Source organism: Artibeus jamaicensis, unplaced genomic scaffold (genome assembly GCF_021234435.1).
Source record: "Artibeus jamaicensis isolate MK-2021 breed Jamaican fruit bat unplaced genomic scaffold, CSHL_Jam_final contig_426, whole genome shotgun sequence".
Lineage (NCBI taxonomy): Eukaryota > Metazoa > Chordata > Mammalia > Chiroptera > Phyllostomidae > Artibeus > Artibeus jamaicensis.
In genome coordinates this window covers 3,884,279-3,908,387 of record NW_026521826.1, presented here as the reverse complement: position 1 = coordinate 3,908,387, position 24,109 = coordinate 3,884,279, and the positions used below count along the sequence as shown (strand labels likewise).

The following is a 24,109-nucleotide window of genomic DNA, read 5'->3' as shown; positions in this document are numbered from 1 at the left end:
TATTTTTAGAGATAGGGGAAGGGAGTAGCGAAACACGGATATGTGAGAGAGATCCATTGCCTCTCACACACCTTCAACTGGGGACCTAGCCCACAACCAAGGCATGTGCCCTGACTGGGAATCGAACCCATGACCTTTTTGTTTGCTGGCCAGCACTCAATCCACTAAGCCACACCAGCAGGGCTACTTTTCATTTTCATTGGCAGACAGAATATACTTTTGGTGGGCTTTAAGTATTTATATCTTTGTCAGCAAACTTAGAAAACTTAATTGAAAAATTTTGCTTGTTCCTGTTGTATTTTGATTATTCTTTGTGTTGCTTTGTCTTTGAATGGTTGTGCACTACAAATGAGACGTACTAAAGATGGCATTTTCAAATCTCCTAGAGCAGGGTTCCCCAACCCCTTGGCCACAGACGGTATCTCTCCAGGGCCTGTTAGGAACCTCTGGGGCTGCACAGCATGGGAGCATATGGAGCCTCACGTGTATTTGCAGCCACTCACCATTACTCGAATTACTGCCTGAGCTCCACCTTCTGTCAGATCAGCAGCAGGTTTAGATTCTCAGAGGAGTGCGAACCCTGCTGTGAACAGCACACACGAGGGATCTAAGTTGTGTGCTCCTTCTGAGAACCTAATGCCTGGTGATCTGAGGTGGAGCTGAGGCGGTGATGCTAGCGCTGGGGGGCAGCAGCAAAGACAGATGATCATTAGCAGATAATTTGACTGCACAGAGGCTATAATAAACCAATTGCTTGCTGACTCATATCAAAACCCTCTCGGTGAGTGGCAGGTGACAACTGAGCTGCATCTGGTGACAGGCTATAAAACTATTCCCTCCCTAATCCCACCCCACTGGTCCATGGGAAAATTGTCCTCCATGAAACCGATCCCTGGCGCCAAAAGTGTTGAGGAACACAGTCCTAGAGGACCTTTTGCAACTTTGTAAATGTAGCCTGAATTATATAAATATATATGTATGCATATATATGCATAAAAGTGACATGTATACATATACATGCATAAAAATAACATGTATGTGTGTATTGCTTATCTTGAATCCTTATATACACAACCCCAAGTACTAGTTATTTAACATTTATAATGAAAAGCATCAAGTTTACAGTAACATGAATGGTGCATATGAGAGCATTTTGTAAATCATGCTCTTCAGAGAGACTACTTGGGGAGAATTAGAAAAATAAGGACACTAGTATTTTTAAGAGTAAAGGTATTTTCTTATAAATATCTTTGATAATTGAAAAATAAAAGTTGAAATGTTCTAGATATAATGTTTTCATACAACTTCAGCTCCATGCCTTTATATTTTTCTGAAAAGCTAATGAGTATCCAGACAAACTTCCCTCATTTCTCTCTGAGAAGCTGCTGAGTGAACTCTGTGCTACCAAGGTAGGGAGATAAGGAAGCTGTGGCTCTGTGTAGCAGAGATCAGACACTACACTTGGCACACGCAGCCTACTCTTACTACTTAGTTATAGTTACGAAACTTTGCAAAACAACACTCAAACTGGCTCTTACTAGAATATAAGATAAAGATATGTTTTAAGTGAATTAGGAAAATCTGAGGCCTTATTTGGAAGTCTTTCATCATTTTGTGTTTGAGGGTTGACTTTTTTTTCCTTATTGTCACCTGAGGACATGCCCATTAATTTTAGAGAGAAGGGAAAGGAAGGGAAGAGAGTGAGGGGGGAGAGAACATTGATTTGAGAGAGAAACACTGATGGGTCACCTCCTTTATGCACCCACAGCAGCCAGGGCAAAAGTTGACTCTTTTTAAACAAATAGTTATGGCTCAGAGTTACAAATTCATGAGTGCAGTTAGAATTTGATTATGTGAAGATGAATTTTGAAGAACAGAAAACACTACTTGGGGTCCTTAAATTGGCTATCAGCACATTTGTGTACCTGCATATTGTGGGAGATTTAGGACTTTTCTCCCCCTTTGGTAGCTGCCTTGCCACTTCATTATGGTGCTTTTTGCACTTTTAGGTTTTTACCTTTCATCTTTCTCTTAGCTGTTGATATCTGTATTCAAGAGTTTATAGGGCTAGAAATCTAAATATTGGGTATTTGGCAAGCCTCTGAAGTGCTGGATTGATTAGTCCAATTCTAAATCAAGTGCTTTAAGCAGGAATGAACTCCAACAAGAACCAAGTCAGAACCAAGGCCTGGGCCTGTCCCCGTGGGAACTTCAGTGCCCTCTTGGCCTCCATAATATGGTTTTTAAATATGTAACCTGGAGAGTTCTGGCCAAGATGGAGGCATAGGTAGATACACTTTGCCTTCTTGCACAACCAAAGGACAACAACAAATTGAAAAATAAAAACAACCAGAACTGCCAGGAAATCGAACTCTATGGAAAGCCAACAATGAAGGAGTTAAAACATTCATCCAGACCAGTAGGAGGGGCAGAGACGGGCAGCTGGGGCAGAGAAGACACACCGCAAGGTGGTGGTTGGAGGACTGGGTAAGGTGCAAGGTGGCAGACTGGGTGGTCCCACGTTTGTGTGCAGATAAACCGGGAGGAACAACTGGGGAGTGAGACAGACCCCACAATCCAGGGTTCCAGCAAAGAGGGGAATAAAGCCTCAAACCTCTGACCAAAAAAACCTGTGGGGATTGAAGCAGCAGGACAAACTCCCAGCCTCACAGGACAGTTCTTGGAGAGACCCACAGGGTCCTAGAACGTATAAAAACCCACCCACCCAGGAATCAGCACCAGAAGGGCCCAATTTCCTTATGGGTAGTGGAGGAAGTGACTGAAAGCCAGCGGAGAGCACAGCAAGTAGCATTGTTCCCTCTTATACCCCTCCCCCACACACAGTGCTGCAACACAGCAAAGTGGGTGCCCTGCCCTGGTGAACACCTAAGGCTCCGTCCCCTACTACGTAACAGGCACACTGAGACAAAAAAAGATGGCCCAAATGAAAGAACAGATCAAAGCTCCAGAAAAAAATACAAGTGACAAAGAGCCAAACTGTTAGATGGTTCAAACCGCTGGTAATCAGGATGGTCACAGAATTGGTTGAGTATGGTCACAAGATAGAAAAATGAAGGCTATGGGAAGTGCAATAGGAAAATGTACAGGGAACCAACAGTGAAGGGAAGGAAACTGGGACTTAAATCAATAGTTTGGGCCAGAAGGAAGAAATAAACATCTAACCAGAACAGAATGAAGAAACAAGAATTCAAAAAAATGAGAGGCTTAGGAACCTCTAGGACAATGTTAAATGTGCCAACACCTGAATCATAGGGGTGCCAGAAGGAGAAGAGAGCAAGAAATTGAAAACTTATTTGAGAAAATAATGAAGAAGTACTTCCCCAAGCAAGCAAAGGAAATAGACTTCCAGGAAGTTCAGGAAACCCAGAGCCTCCCAAAGAAGTTGGTTGGACCCAAGGAGGAACATACCAAGGCACATAATTACCCAAGATTAAGAACAAGGGGAGAATCTTAAAAGCAGCAAGAGGAAAGGAGACAGTTACCTATTAAGGAGTTCCCATACGACCATCAGCTGGTTTCTAAAAAAAAAAAACAAACCTTACAGGCAAGAAGGGGCTGGAAAGAGGTATTCCAAGTCATGAAAGGCAAGGACCTACATCCAAGATTATTCTACCCAGCAAAACTATCATTTAGAATGGAAGGGCAGATAAAGCGCTTCTAAGATAGGTCAAGTTAGAGTCCATCATCTCCAAGCCCTTATATGAAATGTTAAAGGGACTTATCTAAGGAAAAGAAGATAAAAAATATGAACAGTATAATGACAACAAACACAGTTACTAACGACTGAACCTAAAACAAAAACAAACTAACCAACTAGAACAGGAACAGATTCACAGATACGGAGATCACACGGAAGATTATTAGCAAGGAGGGGGAGGGGGGATTGGGGGGAAAGAGTACAGGGAATAAGAAGCATAAATGGTAGGTACAAAATAGACAAGGGGAGGTTTAGAATAGTGTAGGAAATGTGGAAGCCAAAGAACTTATATGTACTACCTGTGGACATGAAGTAAGGAGGGGGAAGGAGGGTAGTAAAGGGAGGAAATGGGACAACTGTAGTGCATAATCAATATATTAAAAAAATTAAAATGTAACCTAACATTGTGTGGTTCATTGCCCTGCAGTACTATTCTTGAAAGCTCTGGTTTTGTTTTTGTTTTTTTTGAGAACCTGAAAAATCTCCATTTTTTTTTCTCAGCGATAATGTGAAACAAATGAAAATGGAAATTTATTAACTTTAAAACATCCTGTAGGCCATTTTGTGGAAAAAAACAACAACAATAGCCAAGTGGTTGTGGCTGCGTTTCTGACCTTGATCAGCAGTTGTCTTCTCCATGTAGAAACAGAATTAGGAGATTCAGAGTCGAACCTCTTCTGCCTTCTCCCTCTGGTGAGATTTTTTTTTAACTTCAGCTACATTTCAGCTTCGTGAGGAACCTTATCATCAAAGACAATGGCCTGCAATGCTACCAATAAAGCAGATCCTCACTTCATGAACTCCCTTGTATTCACTGGGAATCTCAACACTTTTGTAGTCAAGAAATCTGATGTAGAGACTGTCTTCACAAAATATGGCAAAATTGTGGGTTGCTCTGTTCATAAGGTCTCTACCTTTTGCCTTTATTCAGTATGTTAATGAGAGAAGTGCCCAGGCTGAGGCGGCAGGAAAGAATGGCAGAATGACTGCTGGCCAAGTTTTAGACAATCTGGCTGCAGAGCCGAAAGTAAATGGAGGAAGAGCAGGTGTGAAATGATGTACGGCAGAGATGTATGGCTCCTGTTTTCACTTGAACTCTGACTTTCAACAGGATTATGATGACAGGAATTCTGTTTTCGTATCAAATAGGATGTACAGTTACCCAACAAGTGTTCCTCCTCCTCCTCCTCCCATTGCTCAGGCTGCAGTGCCTTCAAAACACCGACGTGTATCAGGAGACACCTCACGAAGGGGCACAAGTGGATTCAATTCTAAGAGTGGACAGCAAAGATCTTCCAAATCTGGGAAGTTGAAAGGAGATGATCTTCAGGCCATTAAGAAGGAACTGACCCCAATAAAACAAACAGTGGGTTCTCTACTGGAAAGCCTGGAAAAAATTGAAAAAGATCAGAGGAAACAAGGAGAGATGAAGAATAAGTTAGAAGTGCAGAGCAGCAGCTTCCTGAAGAAAGATGAGACTAATGTGAAGAGGGAGTAGGAGGGAGGAGGGTGCAAATGAGTCTGCTCAGGAGGGGGACCTACTGTATGATGATGATAGTGAAGATGGGGAGTGAGCAGCTGGAGGTGATGAAGGATGATGAAAAAGAGGCTGAGGAAGGAGAGGAGGACTCTTAAGCACATAGTGGGGTTTAGAAATCTTGTCCCATTATTTCTTTACCTATGCACTTGTCTTAGATCAAACTTTTCACCAGATCCTCTCCCCTAGTGTGTTCAGCACATGCTCACTGTCCTCCCCCATCCTTCTTTCCCATGTTCATTAGTTCATATTGCCCTGCACCTGATCCTTTCACTTCCTTTGATGCTCCTAGTAGTTAAGTCTTACCCTGTAATTTTTGCTTTTAATTTTGTTACCTCTTTACAACTTAACAATAAAAAGGATGTACAGTTTTTATCAACTGTCTCCAAAATAATCTCTTGTTATGTGGGAAGTACAGTTCATTTCATTCATATGAGTTCAGTAGCTGCTTAACTACAAAAACAATCTCATTAGTTGAGTAGCACCGTGAGAGCAGCTTTGAGTTAGAGGTATATGTGTTAACCCCATATATGTAGCATACGTGGGGCCGTTCAACACAAATGTAACAACGTATTTTTGTGAATAAGAGTTGGCATGTCAAGTGCATCCTCTAGGAAAATAATTAGTGTCATAGTCTTAAGATTTGTTTTCTAAAGTTGATACTGAAGGTTATTTTTGTGAACAGCCTGATGTTTGGGACCTTTTTTTCTCAGAATAAACACATCCTTATTAAACCAGGAATTTTCAGAGGAAAAAAACTTTAAAAAATTTTTGTATTTTATAATTATTTATTTCAAATTCTTTGTTTCAGAGTGGCCTCCACAAAACCCCCAGAATGTATATTTTTCTTTGAGTCCTAGTCATTATTATGCATACCAGTACATACCAGTACTCATATTTCATTGGGGTATTAAGGAGACAAGTAATTTGGATGTGGAGTGGAGTCTTGCAAAACTGCTTTTACATCCTAATGGAAAAAATTGGGAAATACATTAAGCCTTTTCATCAGTTGTTGTGTACTAAATTGTTTCATCCTTAAATAGAAGAGGTTCAAATATGTCAACATTTTAGGGAAATGAAATAACTGGAGAGTAAAAACTTATTTTCTTCTAAAAGAAATCCTGTAAAACTAATACAGAAAATATAAATAATACATTATATTTTTAAAGATAACACAATTTTACACACTATATTTGTCTTACATAGGTTGACATCAAACAGTTCTTTCTAAAGCACAATATTAAAATCTTTAAAAGGTATATAAGGGTTTGGCCAAGTGAATATGATACAATGTATTTGTATAAGGAAAAAATGAAATTCTAGTCATTGTTATATACTGACATTAGTTACATCCTAGTGTTTTTTTTTTTTAATTTTATTTATTTTTAGAGGGGAAGGGAAGGAGAGAGGGAGAAAAACATCAATGTATGGTTGCCTTTTGTGCGTCCCCTGCTGGGAACTGGCCTGCAGGGAACTGGCCTGCAACCCCGGTCTGTGCCCTGACTGGGATTCGAACCGCGATTGTCTGGTTCGCAGGCCCACGCTCAATCCACTGAGCTACACCAGCCAGGGCCAGTTACATCCTAGTTTTAATTCTTAAAACAAATTTGATTAGCAAAGCTAAAAATGGTATTTCAGTGAAATATTTTAAAGAAGTACAGTTTTTCTACAAGGATATGTTACTGTTTTGTAGAAATTTCCTATTAAATATTGTACGTCCCTCCCTCTGTACACCTTGTAAAAAAAGTAAAATACATAAAAAGAAAAGCATATAGGGATGTATGGCATTACTGTAGTTGTGTACTTGTGAATAAGATGCAAAAATAAAAATCAGAATATTTTCCTGTTAAAAAGTAAATAAATTGTCTCCATGTTATCTGTGACTAGATCTGCCAGTAATTAGTAGGTTGCTTCCAGTAAGAAGTAAAAGGCAGGATAGTGGGAAGCATCTACTGCTTTATGTACATAGGACACTTTCCTATTAGTGCAGTATAGTGCCATGGGTTAGTCCTGGGAACCTAAACTCCTCCATGTCTAGGCAGAACGGTGCTGAAGGTTTCACTCAGATTGAGTGGGAAACCCATATGTCATTATTGGAAATCCAGTCAATGGACACGGTTTCCCTATAGTCAACTTTGTTGCATAGTCATTGAAAGTAAAATGCCACTAATGAGCTTATAGACTAAACAAACATACACACCTATGTGACTAGCACCCAGATCAGAGGCCAGAATATGAGAAGCATCCCAGAGAACCCACTGGTCCTCTGCACTCCCTTTCATTCTTCCCTCCCCACCCCACCCCTAAGAGTTTTCCACTGTCATTTCTTTGCACCTCTCAGTACTACCTCCAAAACTCCAAAAAGAAGCAGAACCACCCTTTTGGTAAACAACTTTTTTTAAAAATTTAAAAGATTTTATGTATTTACTTTACAGAGAGGAGATTTTATGTATTTACAGAGAGGAGATTTTATGTATTTACTTTATAGAGAGGAGATGGGAGGGAGAAAGACAGGGAGAGAAACATCAATGTGATTCCCCCAACTAGGGACCTGGCCCACAACCCAGGTATGTGCCCTGACGGGGAATCAAACTGGCAGCCTTTCAGTTTGCAGGCCAGTGCTCAATCCACTGAGCCACACCAGCCAGGGCAGGAAAAAATCTTTTAATACTCTTCAGCTGAAAACTTGTACATGAATTATTAGAAGGGAAACATGGTATTTGGGAGAACCATACACAGAAACTGTGGGGAAAAAAACCTAAGGAAAAAACAACTCAGTTTGAAAGGTTCCCAATTTATGTGTTGTCTTATCTCCTTTTAGTTAATGGCAGAAGGAAAATGGGTCAAGTTTGAAAAAACAACTTACATGGATCCTACTGGCAAAACAAGGTAAGTATATTTTTTATTTTGTAAATTACTTGGTATTGGGGGTTCTCACATTCTCTATTTAGTGTTTGGCATAAACTGATATTTTCCTCATTGTAAACTATCAATCTAATTTACCTGCTTTTCCTTTCTTAGAATGTTTAAATCACTTGCATTCTCTGAATAAAATTATGTTGTGAATTTGTTACAGTAACTAGTCAGGAAGCTCTTTCAACACCATTCTCCCCAAGTAGATTAGTGTGAATCTAAAACTTTTTTGGCACCCCTAATTTAAGTTGATAAAACAGCAAAATAATTAATACAGGTTCCTTCCTTGTAATTAAAGCAATTCTAATCTTTGTATTAGAATTAAAGAGTAAACATTTGAGGTAGAAGTTACATGCTTACATCTTGCTTGTGGAAATGTAAGTTGGAAAAAAAAAGTTTTGTGAAGCATGTCACAGAATGTATTGATGCTATGAAGGTATGGTTTGGGGGGTGCGATTAGGGAGCTGTTTGGGGCCAGGTCACCATGGGGTCTGAGGTTGTCCTTAAGAGTATTTAAAATCAGATTTATGCTTGAGGAATGTTCAGAAAAATTTTAAAAGGCAAAAATAAATTGAAAGCAACCTAAACATTCTAAAAATAAATTGTTCGAGTGTAGTCATTTGATAAAATCTCTGCAGCCATCTACAAAGCAGATTATGAAGACAACCTAGTAATATAAGTTACTAAATTGATAACAAGACAGGAAATTACATATATGCTTTTTAAATTCTGTCACAGAATGTATAAGGAAAAGCTAGAAGGAAAAGTAAAAAAATACTAATGGCAGCTGTATTTTTCTTTTTCAGATTTTCTGTTTAGTAATTTTTTAAAAGATTTTATTTATTTATCTTTGAAGGGGAAGGGAAGGAGAGAGGGAGAGAAATATCAATGTATGGTTGCCTCTGGTGCGTCCCCTGCTGGGAACTGGCCTGCAACCCAGGCATGTGCCCTGACTGGGAATCGAACCGCGATGCTTTGATTTGCAGGCCCATGCTTATTAATCCACTGAGCTACACCAGCCAGGGCTAAACAACTTTTGATTTTATCTATTAAACTAGCAAAAATATTAATAAGGTCCAATGTGGGAGAATTGTGGGAAACAAGATATCCATAGTACTGTTAAATTAAAACCCAAAAGAAAGCCAAGCACTCTACAATCTAACAACATAGTGGAATGATATATTACCTGTTATTTAAAGTGAGTTTGATATATAGAACTAAATATGAACTAAGTAAGGGATTCAGAAATGTGGGAAGGCCTAAGCCATAGGAAGCACATATATTTAAACGTACTTATATTTTTGAAGCTGTGGACAGACTAAAACCCAATTTACAGTAATATCATTGGGTTCTCTTCCCTTATAAAGTTTATAACAAAATAAAACCCTGAAACTAGTCTGAGTAGCGTGTGTTGGTTTGCTCGTCTCTTCACCTCACTCTTCCTCCCTTCCTTCTAGCACTGTAATTGGGATGTGCATCAGAATTCTTCTGGAATTATTTTCAAAGTACTCATTAGGTCTCACCTTTTGGAGCGGGCCCTAAAGTCTACCAAACTGCCACACTCACATGGCCTACTTATAGCATGTTCACCTCCAGGCTTCCTTGCAGCCTCCAAAGAGGTCTTCCATGAAGCACTGACATTTCATACAGAATGTCTAGCTTGGGAGAATGAAACTGTGCTTTATAGTAGGCTGTGATTTATAAATTTATAACATGTTTCTATTACCTGATACAGAAGCCTGTATATAAGGATAAAATAGCAGCTACAGAATCCTTTGTTTCACTGTCTTATTCATGGAAGAGGCTATGGAAGTAGTTTTAGAGTGTAAATGACTAGTTTTAAGTGTAAAAGTATGCTGGCACTATGCCCCTTTATTGACATTCAGGACAGAACTTCTGGCCCTTCCAACTCATGTGTTTGGTTGACTAGAGGGAAGAAAGCAAAACAGCTTTCCTGTAACAAAAACTAAATAATGGAGTAACTAGAATCAGTCTTTAGCTACAAGAAGCTTGTGATATAACATACTCTTAGTGCCCCAGTTTTACAAATGAGAAAAGTCTTGAGGTCGTCATGTCTGTGGGGTTAGCTAGTAAGTCAGTGGAGACTTAAGATTTTTCTCAACAATCCAAAGTACACCTCTCATTCTAAGATGACTAGCGCTCTCATGGGGCATTCTTATTCTAGTGTTTCCTGGAAATGCATTTATATTTTATTGCTCATAACTGATGGCTCATTACTGCTTATTTACCTCATATCTTAACCACTATAATGATGCTATTCTTTTTGTTTTCCTTATTCCTAGTGTATTTGGGATGGGACCTTCAGTGCTTTTTCCAGCACTGTCTTCTTCAGTCTTTAGGACTAACCTTAAGAGGCAGCAGAGAGAGCCATACCAAAAGGTGTTTTGTCTCTTGCAATACGTATTATTGACTTATCAGAATTGCTTGTTGGTTGGCTTCTTGCTACTAACAGGAATGTTGGGCAGCTGTGAGTTTTCATAGTAATCTGTTTGATTTTCGAAGGTTCACTTTGACAGATTTGCCCTGTAGAATTCAGGTTCAGTATTGAAAGATCTGCAGTTTACAGAAAGTTTATTTTTAACTGGATTAAATATCTGAAATTTTTAAATAGAAATATGGCATAATCCAAACCTTAAGGACAACCAGATAAAAAGTGTAATAGTTTTTCCAAGTAGCACATTTTATACTCACTGCTACTGTAGGGAGACACGTTGATGCCTTTCTTACACCACTCAGATGTTTTCTCGTAGATCCAAAATTACTTCCTTCTTTACTCCCGTGTCTTACAACTGTTTTTTGTTTTGTTTTTTTTTCCTATTTAAGGAATGAGAGTGAAGGGGGACTTCCTCTTACCTGCCCTGCACCCTACAAACAGCATGATTGTCCCAGTAACTGGATTTTCAGTACAGTGTTTCCCTGAAACCAATAGCTACTCAGGGTAAAGCCATAAACAGGAGCAGGAACCCACTGCTGCCTCATTTTCCCCTTAGATAAGATGTCACAGGAGCAAAGTGGGGCACTCTCCTAAATTTAAGTGTTCCGTTAATTTAAGAAAGGTCCTACTTTCTTAAATTGTGTACTTTAGGTCACAGATTTTAATACCTAAATTGTGTAAATGTCTGACTCACTAGTTTTCATTAGGCAGAGTCTCCTTTCTCAGTAGGAGCTTATTGTGCATAAACTGCTTAACAGCTTCAGAAGCTGTAGTCACCAGCTGTGCTGCTCCCCTGTAAATTTATGATCCAAACTGAAGTGTTTCAAGTAATTGATCTGAAAGGCAGCTCAAGTGATGGCACCCAGAGGGCTAAATGTTGGGTATCAGGTTTTCTTTAGAAATTTTCAGAAGCTGTTAAGATGGAACAATTGACTTTTTGTTTAAATATAGCTCTTTATTGCTGTGGTTTTATTATTACTATTACTGATTTTTGAAGAGAGAAAGAAACATCGATTTGTTGTTCCACTTATTCTTGCATTCATTGGTTGCTTGTATTTGTCCTGACCAGGGATGGAACCCACAATCTTGTTGTTACACGTTGGGACGATGCTCTAACCCACAGAGCTCCTGGTCAGGGCCTATTGCTTTGGTCTTGTTGACCATTACCATTAGTATATTTGCATGCTTTGCATTTGTAAAGTTCTGACCGTACACACAAAACCTCGAACATTCTCCTCTTTAGCACTGACTTTGCTTTTTCTTCTCTGCCTGAATAGAACTTGGGAATCTGTGAAACGTACAACAAGAAAAGGACAGTCGGCTGACGGTAATGAGTGCAAACCTATTAAAACTCTTCCTAAGAGAAGTTACCCACTGATTGTAGTAAGCTAGGGTTAGGAAGGTTTTTGTTTTGTTTTTACTATAACCAAGGTCTCAGGACAGCGTTATTTCAAACTATGATACTTTATCTTTAAATTTAGTATTCCTTTTTGCAATGCTGTATAACTAAATTAAGCTTTCTTTATAAATAACTTCTGGCTCCTGTTACCTAGGCTCCATTGTTTTTGAGGGGAAGGTGTACTAATATTTATAGCCAGGTACAAATCAATAGAATTTGAAGCCATACTGTTTAGGTATGTTAACTTACAGAAATCCTGTGTTCTGTTCAGAGGATCTAGGAGAGCGCCTTTAGTGTGGAAGACTTACTTGCAGTACTTCATGCTCTCAACTTTGCAGTCTATGCATTGATGCAGAAGTGGGATTATTAGGAAACAAGTATTCATTCAGTTCACTTTCATTTCCAGGGGTGAATGCTTTGACTGCAGAGGTCCCAGAAAAAGATCCTGAAACTCACCTCTGGTCTAGGGGAAGTTGGGGAATACATCTTTGCTATTTTTTCCCATTTTGCTGGTTTTTTTTTTTTTAATGGCAGCAAACAGAATGGCTGCACAGTGCTGTTTTCCCTGCCTGGAGTGTGTTTGGGGTTGGGGAGGGGGGTCTTTTCCTGGGAAGTGTGTTTTCTAGAATCCAGTGGGAGGTTGTTTTTAAGGCCAAGTAATTCATAACTCACCTGATTTATAAACACGTTAGTGTGATTACTTTTTCTTTAATTACATTTTTAAGTGAGAATAATTTCCAGGTTAACTGCCAGTACTATAGCTTTCAACTTCCTATTGCTAATGGCAACTACAAGGTAGACTCCAAAGGCAGCATTTCTTAAAACATGGGGTTTTAGTTAGATTGCTGTAAAGAGACTGCTGGTGTGACTAACCTTTCATTAGAGACTTCTTTGTTTTATTTCCTGTGACAGGTGTAACAATTATCCCAGTGCTGCAAAGAACTCTTCATTATGAATGTATTGTTCTGGTGAAACAGTTCCGACCACCCATGGGATGCTACTGCCTAGAATTCCCTGCAGGTGGGGCACTAAACACCAGAAACCAATGCTTGGGACTTGGACTGAGTCAGGGCAGAGCCTAAGTACTGCGGAGTTTATCGTGTCTGTCCATCGGCTTTTAAGTTCACAAAACCATTTCCGCGGTGAGGTGCCTCCAGCCACACTCTTGTGATCTGTCACCCATGGAGGCAGTGGAAGGCGCGGTGTCATGGCTCACCTTTCCAAGCCACCTGCCCTCTTTCCCACATTCTTTCTAGCCTCTCTGAGTAATTGCTTCCCCCTAAGTTGTCAATTTGTTTCATCTTCTATCACTAGTGATCTACCTCGGACAAGAAATTTACAGTAATAACTACACCAGACTCCAAAAACTATGAATGGAAAAGCTGTCTTGACCCTCCCATATGTATATAGGCCAAGGAAAGTGTCTTAATTTCCACTAACATATTTTTTCAGTTGCACAGTAAGTTAAGCTATCTGTAACTTACACATTGTGGTGTTATAGGACTTAATTGGGTTGTTCCCATCAGAAGAGATTAGATCTCAATTATCATTAGTGGTTTAAGTTTTGTATTTTTAAACACCATCCTATACTAGAATGCACAATCAACAACTTTATTTTCTTTCTCATTTACTTCCATTTCACTGAAGAAATTAATAACTTTAAAAGTAACTGAATAGCCTGTATTTCACCTTTCTAAAGAGTTGGTACTGTCCCCCTCCCTTGGCCTCTACTTCCTCCTCACAATGCCCACGCTGTTACCTAAAGTCCGCCAGCCTGCAGTTCTCTCCTTTCTGTTCTCCTCCCTCAGAGGTGATTGTCATCTCAGCACTTCACTATAGCCTCCCAATACTGTACTGTGTGGGAGGAAGGCCAGATAGGTAACAGTCTCCATCTCACATAAGAGGGGAAAAAGTAAGACTTCCTGTGCTGCAGTCACACAGCTGGGCCCAAAGCCTCGGCCACCACGTCACTTGTCCTCACAGATGGACACTGCCTAGGCTGTGCGTTCGTGCTGGCACGTGAAAGCAATCTAGGTCTGAGAGAACAGATGAGAGCTGTCAGAACCAACTTAATCTGCCTAGGGCTTCATGCTTTTGCTCTTTTTCTGAAAAAGTTCCAAACCTCAGTTTTATCCATAAGACCACTTTTCACAATCCTCTGATTCTTCTCACATACCTCAGCACCAGCTGTGTTAGAAGCAGAGGTTCAAAAAGAAGTGGATTTTCCTCTCACAAATGATTTGGACTTCCAGGTCTCATAGATGATAATGAAAGCCCAGAAGCAGCTGCTCTGCGAGAGCTGGAGGAAGAAACCGGCTATAAAGGTGATGTTGCTGAATGTTCTCCAGGTTTGTATTGCTTTCCAGGTGTGCACTTGGGGACACACTTTTGAAAATTAGCCAAGCAGATTCTTCTGTGTGTTGAAGGATGCTCTGGATGTTCTTTATGGTCAGAATTTAGATGGCTTTTACTTCAGCTAACTCACTGAAGAGATATCCTAGTTATATATGGGTACCATCTACATGTGGACTTCCCCTCCCCTAGAAATGAGAACAAGTTTGAGCAGGAAGGACCTTAAGGTGAAGAAGAAATTAGGAAATTGTGTTGCCTTCCAGAGGTGCCCACATTCTAAACTTCACCACCCACTCACCTCATCCACATGCCATGGTCCTCTCTAGAGGACATGTTTCTTAATGTGGTGAAGCCCCTCGGGCTTACCAGACTTTACTCAGGAACTCTCAGGAAAATGAGTACTGTTTATATGCTCTGTAGTCCTACAACATATACTAAATGACTGGAGAACACTAGTTTTCCTACATGAATTCTGTGTTAAAAGAATTATGAGCCCGGTCTTCCAAAAAAATTATTTCAGTCATGAAACATGACCCTGTGACTGGCGTCTGTGAAGATAATCTGTTGCTTCTCTCCATAGCTGTTTCTATGGATCCGGGTTTGTCAAACTGTAGCACACACATCGTGACAGTAACTATTAATGGAGATGAGGCTGAAAATGTGAGACCTAAGCCAAAGCCAGGTAAGTTGGCTTTAAGGTAGATAATTGCAATAGACATCTTTTAACTTTTTATTACTGGTTTGAGTTTTGATTGGTCAAGACAGTACTGATCTTTTGTAGATGCTTCATTTGAACTCTTGGCTCTTTCCATAAGCTTGTGTATCTTAGCATTTTTCTTTTACCACTAATGTGATTTTTATGGTTTTGTTATATAAAATGTTAAGTTACACATTCCCTTATTTTTTTGCATGGAGTTTGTTCTTAGTAATATAGGACTAATTAGTAAACAATGAATGTCTTCAAAATCACTGATTTCTGTCTTCATGTTTATAAAAATGGCATAATAAATTGTTACAAGAAAGTAGCTTATCTTATTGAGGTCCACATTTAGAAAAGCTTTTAGGAAATCCTTTGCTGTGTATTTCTTAGCAGTTCAGTTCCATGTCCTCACTCACCCCCGTAAAAGAGGTGTTGATGCACACACAAGAAATTGTGTGTGAAAGTTATGGTCTTCCATTTCTCATCCTCTGGTGGTTCCTAAATGTTTAGGCATCCCCTTGCAGCTAATTCTGAATGTTTGCTGTTTTCTTTTTTAAGGTGGGGGAGGAAGAACGAGGCAGGGAGAAACATTGATTGGTTGCCTTCTATATGTGCCCCGACTGGGGACTGAACCTGCAACTCAGGCATGTGCCCTGACCAGGGATCACACCACAACCTTTTCATTTGTGGGATGATGCCTAACCAACTGATCCACACTGCCAGGGCATTAAATACTTGATTTTTAAACTAGCAAATATACATATAAGATATTGTGGAAAGAGTTTGGTAGTTCCTGAATTAAACACAGAATACTGTATAACCTGGCAATTATAATCCTATGTGTATACCCAATTATACTCCTCGGAATTGAAAGCAGGGGCTCAAATATCTTGTGCACCATTGTTCATACACTGTTACCAGTACCCAAAAGGTAGAAACAACCCAAGTGTCCATTAAAAGATGAAAGGATAACAAAATATGGTATATTCATACAATGGAATCACATTTTGGCCATAAAAGAAAAGATGTGCTGATACATGCTATAACTTGGATAAACCTTGAAAACATTGTGCAAAATGAAAGAAACCTAAGAAGGGCAAATAATTGTGTGACTCTGCCAGTATGCTACCTAAAGTCAGTGCATTCAGAGACAGCAAGGAGAATAGTGATCAACAGGGGTGGGAGAGTTAGTGTTGAATGGGTTTCAAGTTTCCACTTGGTATGATGAAAAATTCTGGAGATGGCTGGTGCTGATGATTTCCTGACAATGTGAATCTACTTAATGCTGCTGAATTATAACTTTAAAAATGGGTAAAATGATAAATTTTGTATCCAGTTAAATTCTTACAGCCTCTTTTTTTAAAAGACCATTTAGATCTGAGTTAGCACTCATGCTGATTGTGTAGATTGAGAAGTTAAGAAAAGGGGAAGATTCTGGCCACGGGCAGAAAGAAAAGGTGGAAGTGGGATGGGTAAGGTTTCTGACACCTTACAAGGTCAGAAAACTTCCCTCCCTCCCTCTTATGTTGACGGCCCCCCTCCCCACCTCCACCTTCCATTTTGTGCAGGGTCCACTACTTTCAGGTTTGGTCAGCAGGGAGAGCAGGGGCAGCAGCCTGCCAGGGCAACAGGAGCACACTTGTGGTTCCCCTCCTCCCCCGCCCTACCAGGGGCTGCTGCAGGAGCCACGGGCACCACAGCAGGCACTCGGCAGGAAAGACTCCTATTGCCTGCTATTGCCTGCTCTGTCCCTGAGGCACTTTTCAGTGTCCTCTCCATCCTGCTCCTCTGGCTCCTGGGCCTAACAGAAAGTACACGGGTTGATTCTTTTGAGCACCTCATGTAGTAGCCTTTTTGATGTGTCTCACACAAAAGTCTTCGTATGTTTTACCACTCTAGGCCTTGCTAAAATGTTCTCCTTTTGCTTATTTTGCAGGAGATGGAGGTATGTTATTCAGCTCCCAGTGGCTGATCATGTGTATGGCTTAACGGGCTAGTAATGGCTACAGGCGCTTTATGTTGTTCTGGTAGGCCCTCCCCTTCTTTAGCTTTGTTTTCATTTGTAGTTTGTTTGTTTAGAATTCGTGGAAGTAATTTCCTTACCAAAGAATGACCTGATGAAGAGACTTGAAGGTAAGCATTCTTGAGATTATTGCCTAACTTTCTCTAGTTTTCCTTCCCCCACCCCCTCAAAAAAGGGGAACTAAATATAATTGTTTCTTTAAATTCTTCCTCCTTAAAGTCAAATACCTAGAAACTTATTAAAACTGCAGTTCACCAATAATTTTCCTTTCTGGGTGGTATAGTTTGAAAATGTGAGCAAAACATTCCACATAAGTGAAAGCTTTTAGTGGGGGCCTTTTTTCTCCTATTAGTGGTATTATATTCCTGCCAATTAGCCCAAACTAGTTTATACCTTAAATCTCTAACCCATGGAAATGCAGAGGTATAAATGGATAAGACTTCACTGATTTCCAATAGGCTAGATACTGGAATATGCTACATATTCCAGTATGTTAGATAGTTCTTTGTGCAGGTTATACAAGAACTGAACAATATTCCTTCTGAGTGCAGTGTGCTGATGTAATGAACCATACCATCTAAGTGTGACCTTTAGTAAATTACTGGTTATGTAGTTACATTATGTAGTTCTTGGCCAGCCCATCTCTTAGGGATTTTTTTGGGGGGGGGGGGGGCTAAATGTTACGTGGACAGGCACCCTGGGACGTAACCACGTCAGGGTGTAACTGAAGGCCTTTCCCGACAGAGGCCTTTCCCGAAGCCGGCTATGTGCCTATTCACTTGCTCAGTTTTTACTTCAAAAATTCTGAAGTACTGTTTGACCTGAGGCTTTGAGAGCAGTCTTTCTTGCTCCTTTTAGTACCAGTGGCTTAACAGTTTTGTTTCTAACATCTATGTTGTTTGTTCAAAAAGTAAAGTGGATCTTTAAAAAACTGCTGTGCTTTCATATTCCCAGAACGTTTCCACTCCTACTTCCGCCTACTTTGCTGTTTTAAAAACTAGACCTAAAGTAAAAACCACCTCCAGAGTCAAAGTCAAGTTACAAATATACTGAAAAGACTCAATAATTTATTAAATTTTTTTTACTCTTCTCCCAAGGATATTTTTATTGAGTTTAGTGAGACAGAAAGGGAGGGAGGAACATCCTGTGAGAAAGAATCAATTGTTGCCTCCCATATACACCCGGATCAGGGATCGAACCAGCAACCTTTTGGTGTATAGGATGACACTCCAACCAACTGAGCCATCCAGCTAGGGCTCAATAATTTATTAGGTATTTATTCAGAGAAAACTGTAGCCTTCAGTTATATTTAAGATTTAACTTTGAGTCAGACAGATCTGAAGATCTGACTGGATATGAGGCTCAGCCAACATGTACTGGTTATGACCTTGAACAAGTTTCATAGTCTAAGTCTTTCTCATATAACAGAACAGGTACAAGAGATAGCCCCTATGTTTGAGGAGGCATGAGTAAAAGTAAACTGGATAACGTTGACACATGAAGCTTAAATGTTACATGCTCTATTTCTTATTTATATTAGAAAATTATTTTTAAAACCCCTCCCTTCTCCCTAACTTCCCTCCTGACCTTAGAAGAGAGGGAAATAGAAAGCAGCAAAGGGAAGGAAGACAGGGTTATGCAGCGGGATGAGTGAAAGCCCGTTTTTCTCAGCTTTACTAGAATCAAAATATAATCATCAGATAATCTATTCAACAAATCACATGTGGTAAGTAGGAAGGATTTTCGTTCAGTTTGTTACAAGGAATGCACCTATAGGCAGAGTAGGATATACCCTGCCTTTGAGGATTAAAATGTCTCAGCTTGTTCCAAACAAACAGGCGACAGATTTGAAATCCAATAATCTGAGTGAAATAGAAGTTCTCATCAAAGTGCTTTGTAATGAGATTCTGAGATCTCATTCTTGATAGAATTCTAATCCTGTCATGCACAGTTAATTTGCTTGTGCAAAGTATGTCTCCCCTGGCAGCGAGGATGTCCTCAGTAAGTTACTTAGTGGTCATCACTATATAGCTTCATAGCAGCCAAGCCAAGTCTGACAGTGAGCTATAAATGAACCAGTGGATCTGTAAAGCTTTGCTATTTTAACACACAAAATCATCATCTCTGATATATGTGCTCTTCTGTCTTTACTCTTCCTTTTTTGTTGTTCTTGTCTCAGGCCATAAATATAACCTTTTTTATATCATTTATTCTTCTACTACAGTAAGGTCTTTTAAGGCTCTTGTTTACTGTATCACCAGCATCTAGCATAGGGAGTGGTTCGTAGTAGCTACTCAGTAAATAATGACTGGATGATAAGGGGTATGTCTTTTATTAACTGCATTGTCTAACTTGTATCCTTTGCTTCCTGTAGCCCTGGTAGCTGAAGAACATCTGACAGTGGATGCTAGGGTCTATTCCTACGCTCTGGCGATGAAACATGCAAACACAAAGCCATTTGAAGTGCCCTTCCTGAAATTTTAAGGCCAGAAGAGCGTAGTAGCCATGTTCTTCTAAAAGGGGTCACAAGGCCTCCTTCACTAAGACTTTGTGTTCATATAAGAAATTTGAAAGTACCTTTTTCATAAAATAAAAACAATAAGGAATGCATGTTGTGGTATGGAATTGTAATTATAGGTAGGCTGTAGCCTTCATTTAAATGCTGAATCCAGGTAATACTAATGGAAAAGAACATAAATGCAGATTTAATCCATTTTTTTGAACTTCAGCCACTATCTACTCTAGTCCAGGAGATAAGGGTCGTATAATAGAAGAGACCTGAATTCTAAATTTAGATCAACTATTCCCACCTCCAGACCCCCAACATAGAATTCAGTAGCTGAGTATGCAAATAACTATTTACTGCATTAGTGTTTAAACAGTTTTAAAACAAATACATACATACATACATACATACATACATACATACATACAGAGAGAGAGAGAGAGCGCGCTTTCTTGGACCCTCTTAATTGAATTATCTGCTATATAGAATTAATCAGCATAGCAGAGGATGAGAGTAACATTCATGATAAGCGAATGCTTACACTTAACTGTTGTCATATCCACCTAACTAATCCTGAAGGTAAACCAGCTCTTATATATGAAAAATGGTTTTCATTCACTATAACTAGGTTAAGAGGCTAATGAAAATACAGGATCCTTCCCCCTTATAGCATGTGAACATACTTTAGAATGTCACTTCCTAACCTTACCTCAAAAAAGTACTAGAAAACCAAATCCACGGCAATACAATTTTACATGGTTTGGGACATTAATGTCTTGGTGTTCAATCCTGAGTGTAGCCAGCAAGGCTGGCAAGCACACGAAGCCCAGTACAAAGTACTTTAAAGGAGAAACTGATTGTTTCTGGCTCATGCCATGCCTAAAGCCTGTCATCCAAAACATCTACCAGGGCTACAAGGCCACCTTCTTACCTCTTAGCTGAACTAGAATCTTGGGTTGACTTTTGTGGCTACCAAACTCCAGGGACATTGCCTTTTCAGCGTAGCCCCCAGCAGAAGTCTCAGGATGACTCTCGTTGGACAGCCCTGTCATGATTTAAGCCCTCAACCCAGGCGGGAGTTAGCCAGGCCTCTCAACTAGATAAAGTCAGATACTGATGCCAAAAATGCTACAACACCTTTCATTTGTCTACAGGTTCACTGACTTTTCCAGAGATATTTTTAAGCATAAATTGCACTCCTTAAAGATGGAAAGAATTCTGGAACCAGAGTACTGTATAAATTGAGTCTGCTCTGCCAATATATATTGTGAAAATTAGCCCCAACTACTTGCTCTAATAATAGCCTTCCCTTCTGCCTGTAACCCCTTTTTAAAAATCTTCACTTTTAAAACATGGGCATTGTAATTCTCCAGAGATCTTAATCCTTTTCCCTGAGTTCTCAAGGACCAAGTCCTCTAATTTCCCTTACTTATGTCCTCTTTCAAAATCAAGAAATAAGGCATGTATAAAATACACAGACTCTAGAGTCAACCTGCCTCTCCAAACAGACCAGCTCTTCCTAAGTCACTCCCTATGGGAACTGAGAAACAACCTCTTAACTGTTGATGGAGATACATTGGTTAACACCTACCTGTCCTTTCTACTTTTTACTCCTCCTAAAAGCGCAATGTAGAAGTGACAGCTAGATCCTTGCACATAACCTTAATGGTATTTATGTTATCTACAAACATCAAAGGCTATGCTTTGGAAATTAAGTCAGTTTGAGAGCTTGGAGTCTGGATGTTTTCATCAGCTGGCACTGTTGATTTGTCAGGATTTAAAAGTTGATGGTTTCCTATAAAAGGCATATTTTTTAGCCTGGCCTGAAAAAAAAAAAAGATATAATAACACTAAGTCCCTAATTCTATGGTAACAACAGTCTGTAGCCTTATGGAGATGTTCACCAGTTACTTTCTCTGCCTTGCTCCTGTAGTTATTTGGCTTTGTGATCCTAAGCTAAATAAGATACAATACTTCCTGCACTTACGAAAAAGGTAAACAATGATGGAAAACATATTTCTGAAAAGCCTTTCAAAAATTAAGTTTGATCTCCTTTTGGACAATAAAGCACATGGCTTTAAAAGTGACTCGCTGATAACGAACTGCATTTCAAATGGGGGCTGGGATACCATTTCAGACCACTGTTTTCCTGCTTCCAAACACCAGTGATATAACTAGCTGAGCAACCTGAAGTGGGTTACCCTCCCTCAACATTTTAGGGTTAAGCACTAAAGTACCCACATTTAACCTCCTGCAATAGGCATCTCAGGATGAATTTTGTACGAATACAGTGAACCTACACAAAGCATTTAATATCAGATTTTTTTATTTTTCCAACACAACTGAAACAGTTGTATTAAATAAAAGTTTGTAAGTCTACTGTTTACACTCATGTTGCTGCTATAAAGTACAACAACATACACAGATTCCTAGCATGAATTACTCATTGTTCACCCCCACTGAACTACAAACATTGCTTGAGAATTAGATCTTTGCTTTAGGGATTTAAAAAAAAAAACTGGGGCACAGTATCTTTAAAGAGCATTCTCAAGTGACTTGAAATTCAAAGGCATAGCCAATACAATCAAAACAGCACCAACTGTGCTGTCATGGGAAACAAAGACGGATGTAAAACACAATAATTACAAGCAATTTTTCTAGTGACAGAAGCTTTAAGAAGCTTGATTTTGCCCATCTGGACTAAGTGGCTGCTTTGAGAAGGGACAGTAGAAGGGGAGGGTGGAACAGGGATACTATGAGTTTTAAATGTGTAAAAAGTAATTATATCTAAAACATAGATTAGATATAAATGTTCTAGAACTCATTGAATAAACCCAAAATACTGGAAAGTGGCAATCTGAACTACATTTATTTTTAAATGAGTGGGGGGAATACTGAGTGTTTTGAATGTTGTGTGCAAAACTGATCCGTGTTACCTCACCATCACTGACCATGGTAAGGTGGATACACTGGTTTCCAGCATCACAGGCAACACTACATGTATGTATTTTCTAACAAATAATGTAAACTTCAGTTTTAAGGCAGCTGGTACTAATGCTGCACACAGGCTTAGCTTGGTGCCCACTTCAGAAATGGGACAGTTAGCACTTGAAAAAACAATGAGGAAGAAGAGGGGAGCCAGCATTATTTGACAAAAACAGTGTGTCAAAATGTTTTTCCTTCCCACAACAAAGTATTGGAACATTTAGAAAAACAAAGCACCCATCCCACCTACTTCAGCCTGTTCTTTAACAAATATTTCAAAATACTGATAGATAATAGTGACTGCAAGCAGAATTCCAGTGCCGGAGCCAATGGCCCCGAGGAAGTCGGCCAACACTGACAGGGCGCCAATGCACAAACCGCCGAACGCAGCTGCCGTGGGGATATACCTAGAAGACAAAACCAAGTCAGGCAGCAGAGGGAAGTGAAAAGGGGCAACAGAAGCAGTAATATGGTGAAGTGTAATTAATCTAATCCAACAGGGAATAGTCTGCAGCACTCACGGGATATCTACAGCAGTTACATGCTGATGAAAACTGACCAAGGGAATGACTTACTCCCTAATTAAGAGAAACCAGTAAATAGCTAAGAAAGGCAATACACGATTTTGATGGCAGGAGATAGAGTCTTCAACAAGATTTAAGTAACAAAATGTTTAATACCTTAAAATGGGTAACCTTTAGCTCCCTCTTCTAGATAAACAATACATTTCTAAATACCATTAATTATGTGACAGATGTGGTAATACTCTTCCAACAATGATTCAACTTTGGCTGCATGTTAGAATCACCCATTAAATATAATGAGATTATATTTAAAATACTCCAGAAAGAAAAGATGGTAAATGACACAAGAATGACAGAATAGTAACTACTAAAGATGGATATACTTGGCTACATGCAGATTAATTATACTGTTCTCTGAAATCTATGTGCTCAAAATAGTTTAAGTAAAAATACTGTCTTTTCAACAAATAATTATGGAACAACTGGATATCCACATGCAAAAGAAGGAATCTAGACCCCTATCTTACACCAAACACAAAAATTAACTCAAAGTGGATCAGACTGAAACATAAGAGCTGAGACTCCTAAGAGAAAAATAAATCCTTGTGACCTTGGGTTAGGCAGTGGTTTCTTCAATAACAACAACATCAAAAGCACAAAGCATCCAAAGACAAAACAGATACACTGAACGTCATCAGAATTAAAAACTTGGGCATCAAAGGGCATCATCAAGAAAGGGAAAAGACAACCTAGAGAATGAGACAAAATATTTGTAAATAACACACCTGACAAAAGACATCGAAAAAGTGAGCAAAAGATTTGAGTAGACATTCCTCCAAACACAACAGGCTGACAAAGACATGAAAAGAGGCTCAACATCATTACTCATCAAGGAAAAGCAAATCAAAACTACAATGAGATATCACTCCATACCCACTAGGTGGCTACATACTAATCAAAATGCAAAAACCTAGTGCTGGAGAGGATGTGTTGCTAT

The 24,109-nt window shown here is 39.4% G+C and overlaps 2 protein-coding genes across 7 annotated transcripts in view; one reads left to right on the top strand and one right to left on the bottom strand.

Moving 5' to 3' along the window:
- NUDT5 (nudix hydrolase 5) overlaps positions 1-19,707 on the top strand; it is a 37,208-nt gene extending 17,501 nt beyond the window's left edge. For 2 of the 4 annotated variants that reach the window (XM_037155191.2, XM_037155190.2), the window contains exons 3-10: positions 8,077-8,144; positions 11,901-11,950; positions 12,935-13,042; positions 14,275-14,370; positions 14,955-15,056; positions 17,011-17,019; positions 17,154-17,207; positions 19,472-19,707. In XM_037155191.2, the coding sequence (XP_037011086.1) occupies positions 8,077-8,144; positions 11,901-11,950; positions 12,935-13,042; positions 14,275-14,370; positions 14,955-15,056; positions 17,011-17,019; positions 17,154-17,207; positions 19,472-19,581 (597 nt within the window). In that variant the 3' untranslated portion in view covers positions 19,582-19,707. Of the gene's footprint in view, positions 1-8,076; positions 8,145-10,471; positions 10,571-11,900; positions 11,951-12,934; positions 13,043-14,274; positions 14,371-14,954; positions 15,057-15,632; positions 15,785-17,010; positions 17,020-17,153; positions 17,208-19,471 lie in introns of those variants that run through there. The other 2 variants (XM_053665800.1, XM_053665799.1) reach the window with 2 other exon arrangements.
- Positions 4,223-24,109, bottom strand: part of SEC61A2 (SEC61 translocon subunit alpha 2) — a 46,356-nt gene continuing 26,469 nt past the window's right edge. Inside the window, exon 12 of one of the 3 annotated variants that reach the window (XM_053665797.1) lies at positions 4,223-5,019. In XM_053665797.1, coding sequence (XP_053521772.1) covers positions 4,962-5,019 — 58 coding nt within the window. In that variant the 3' untranslated portion in view covers positions 4,223-4,961. Of the gene's footprint in view, positions 5,106-21,911; positions 22,996-24,109 lie in introns of those variants that run through there. The other 2 variants (XM_037155189.2, XM_037155188.2) reach the window with 2 other exon arrangements.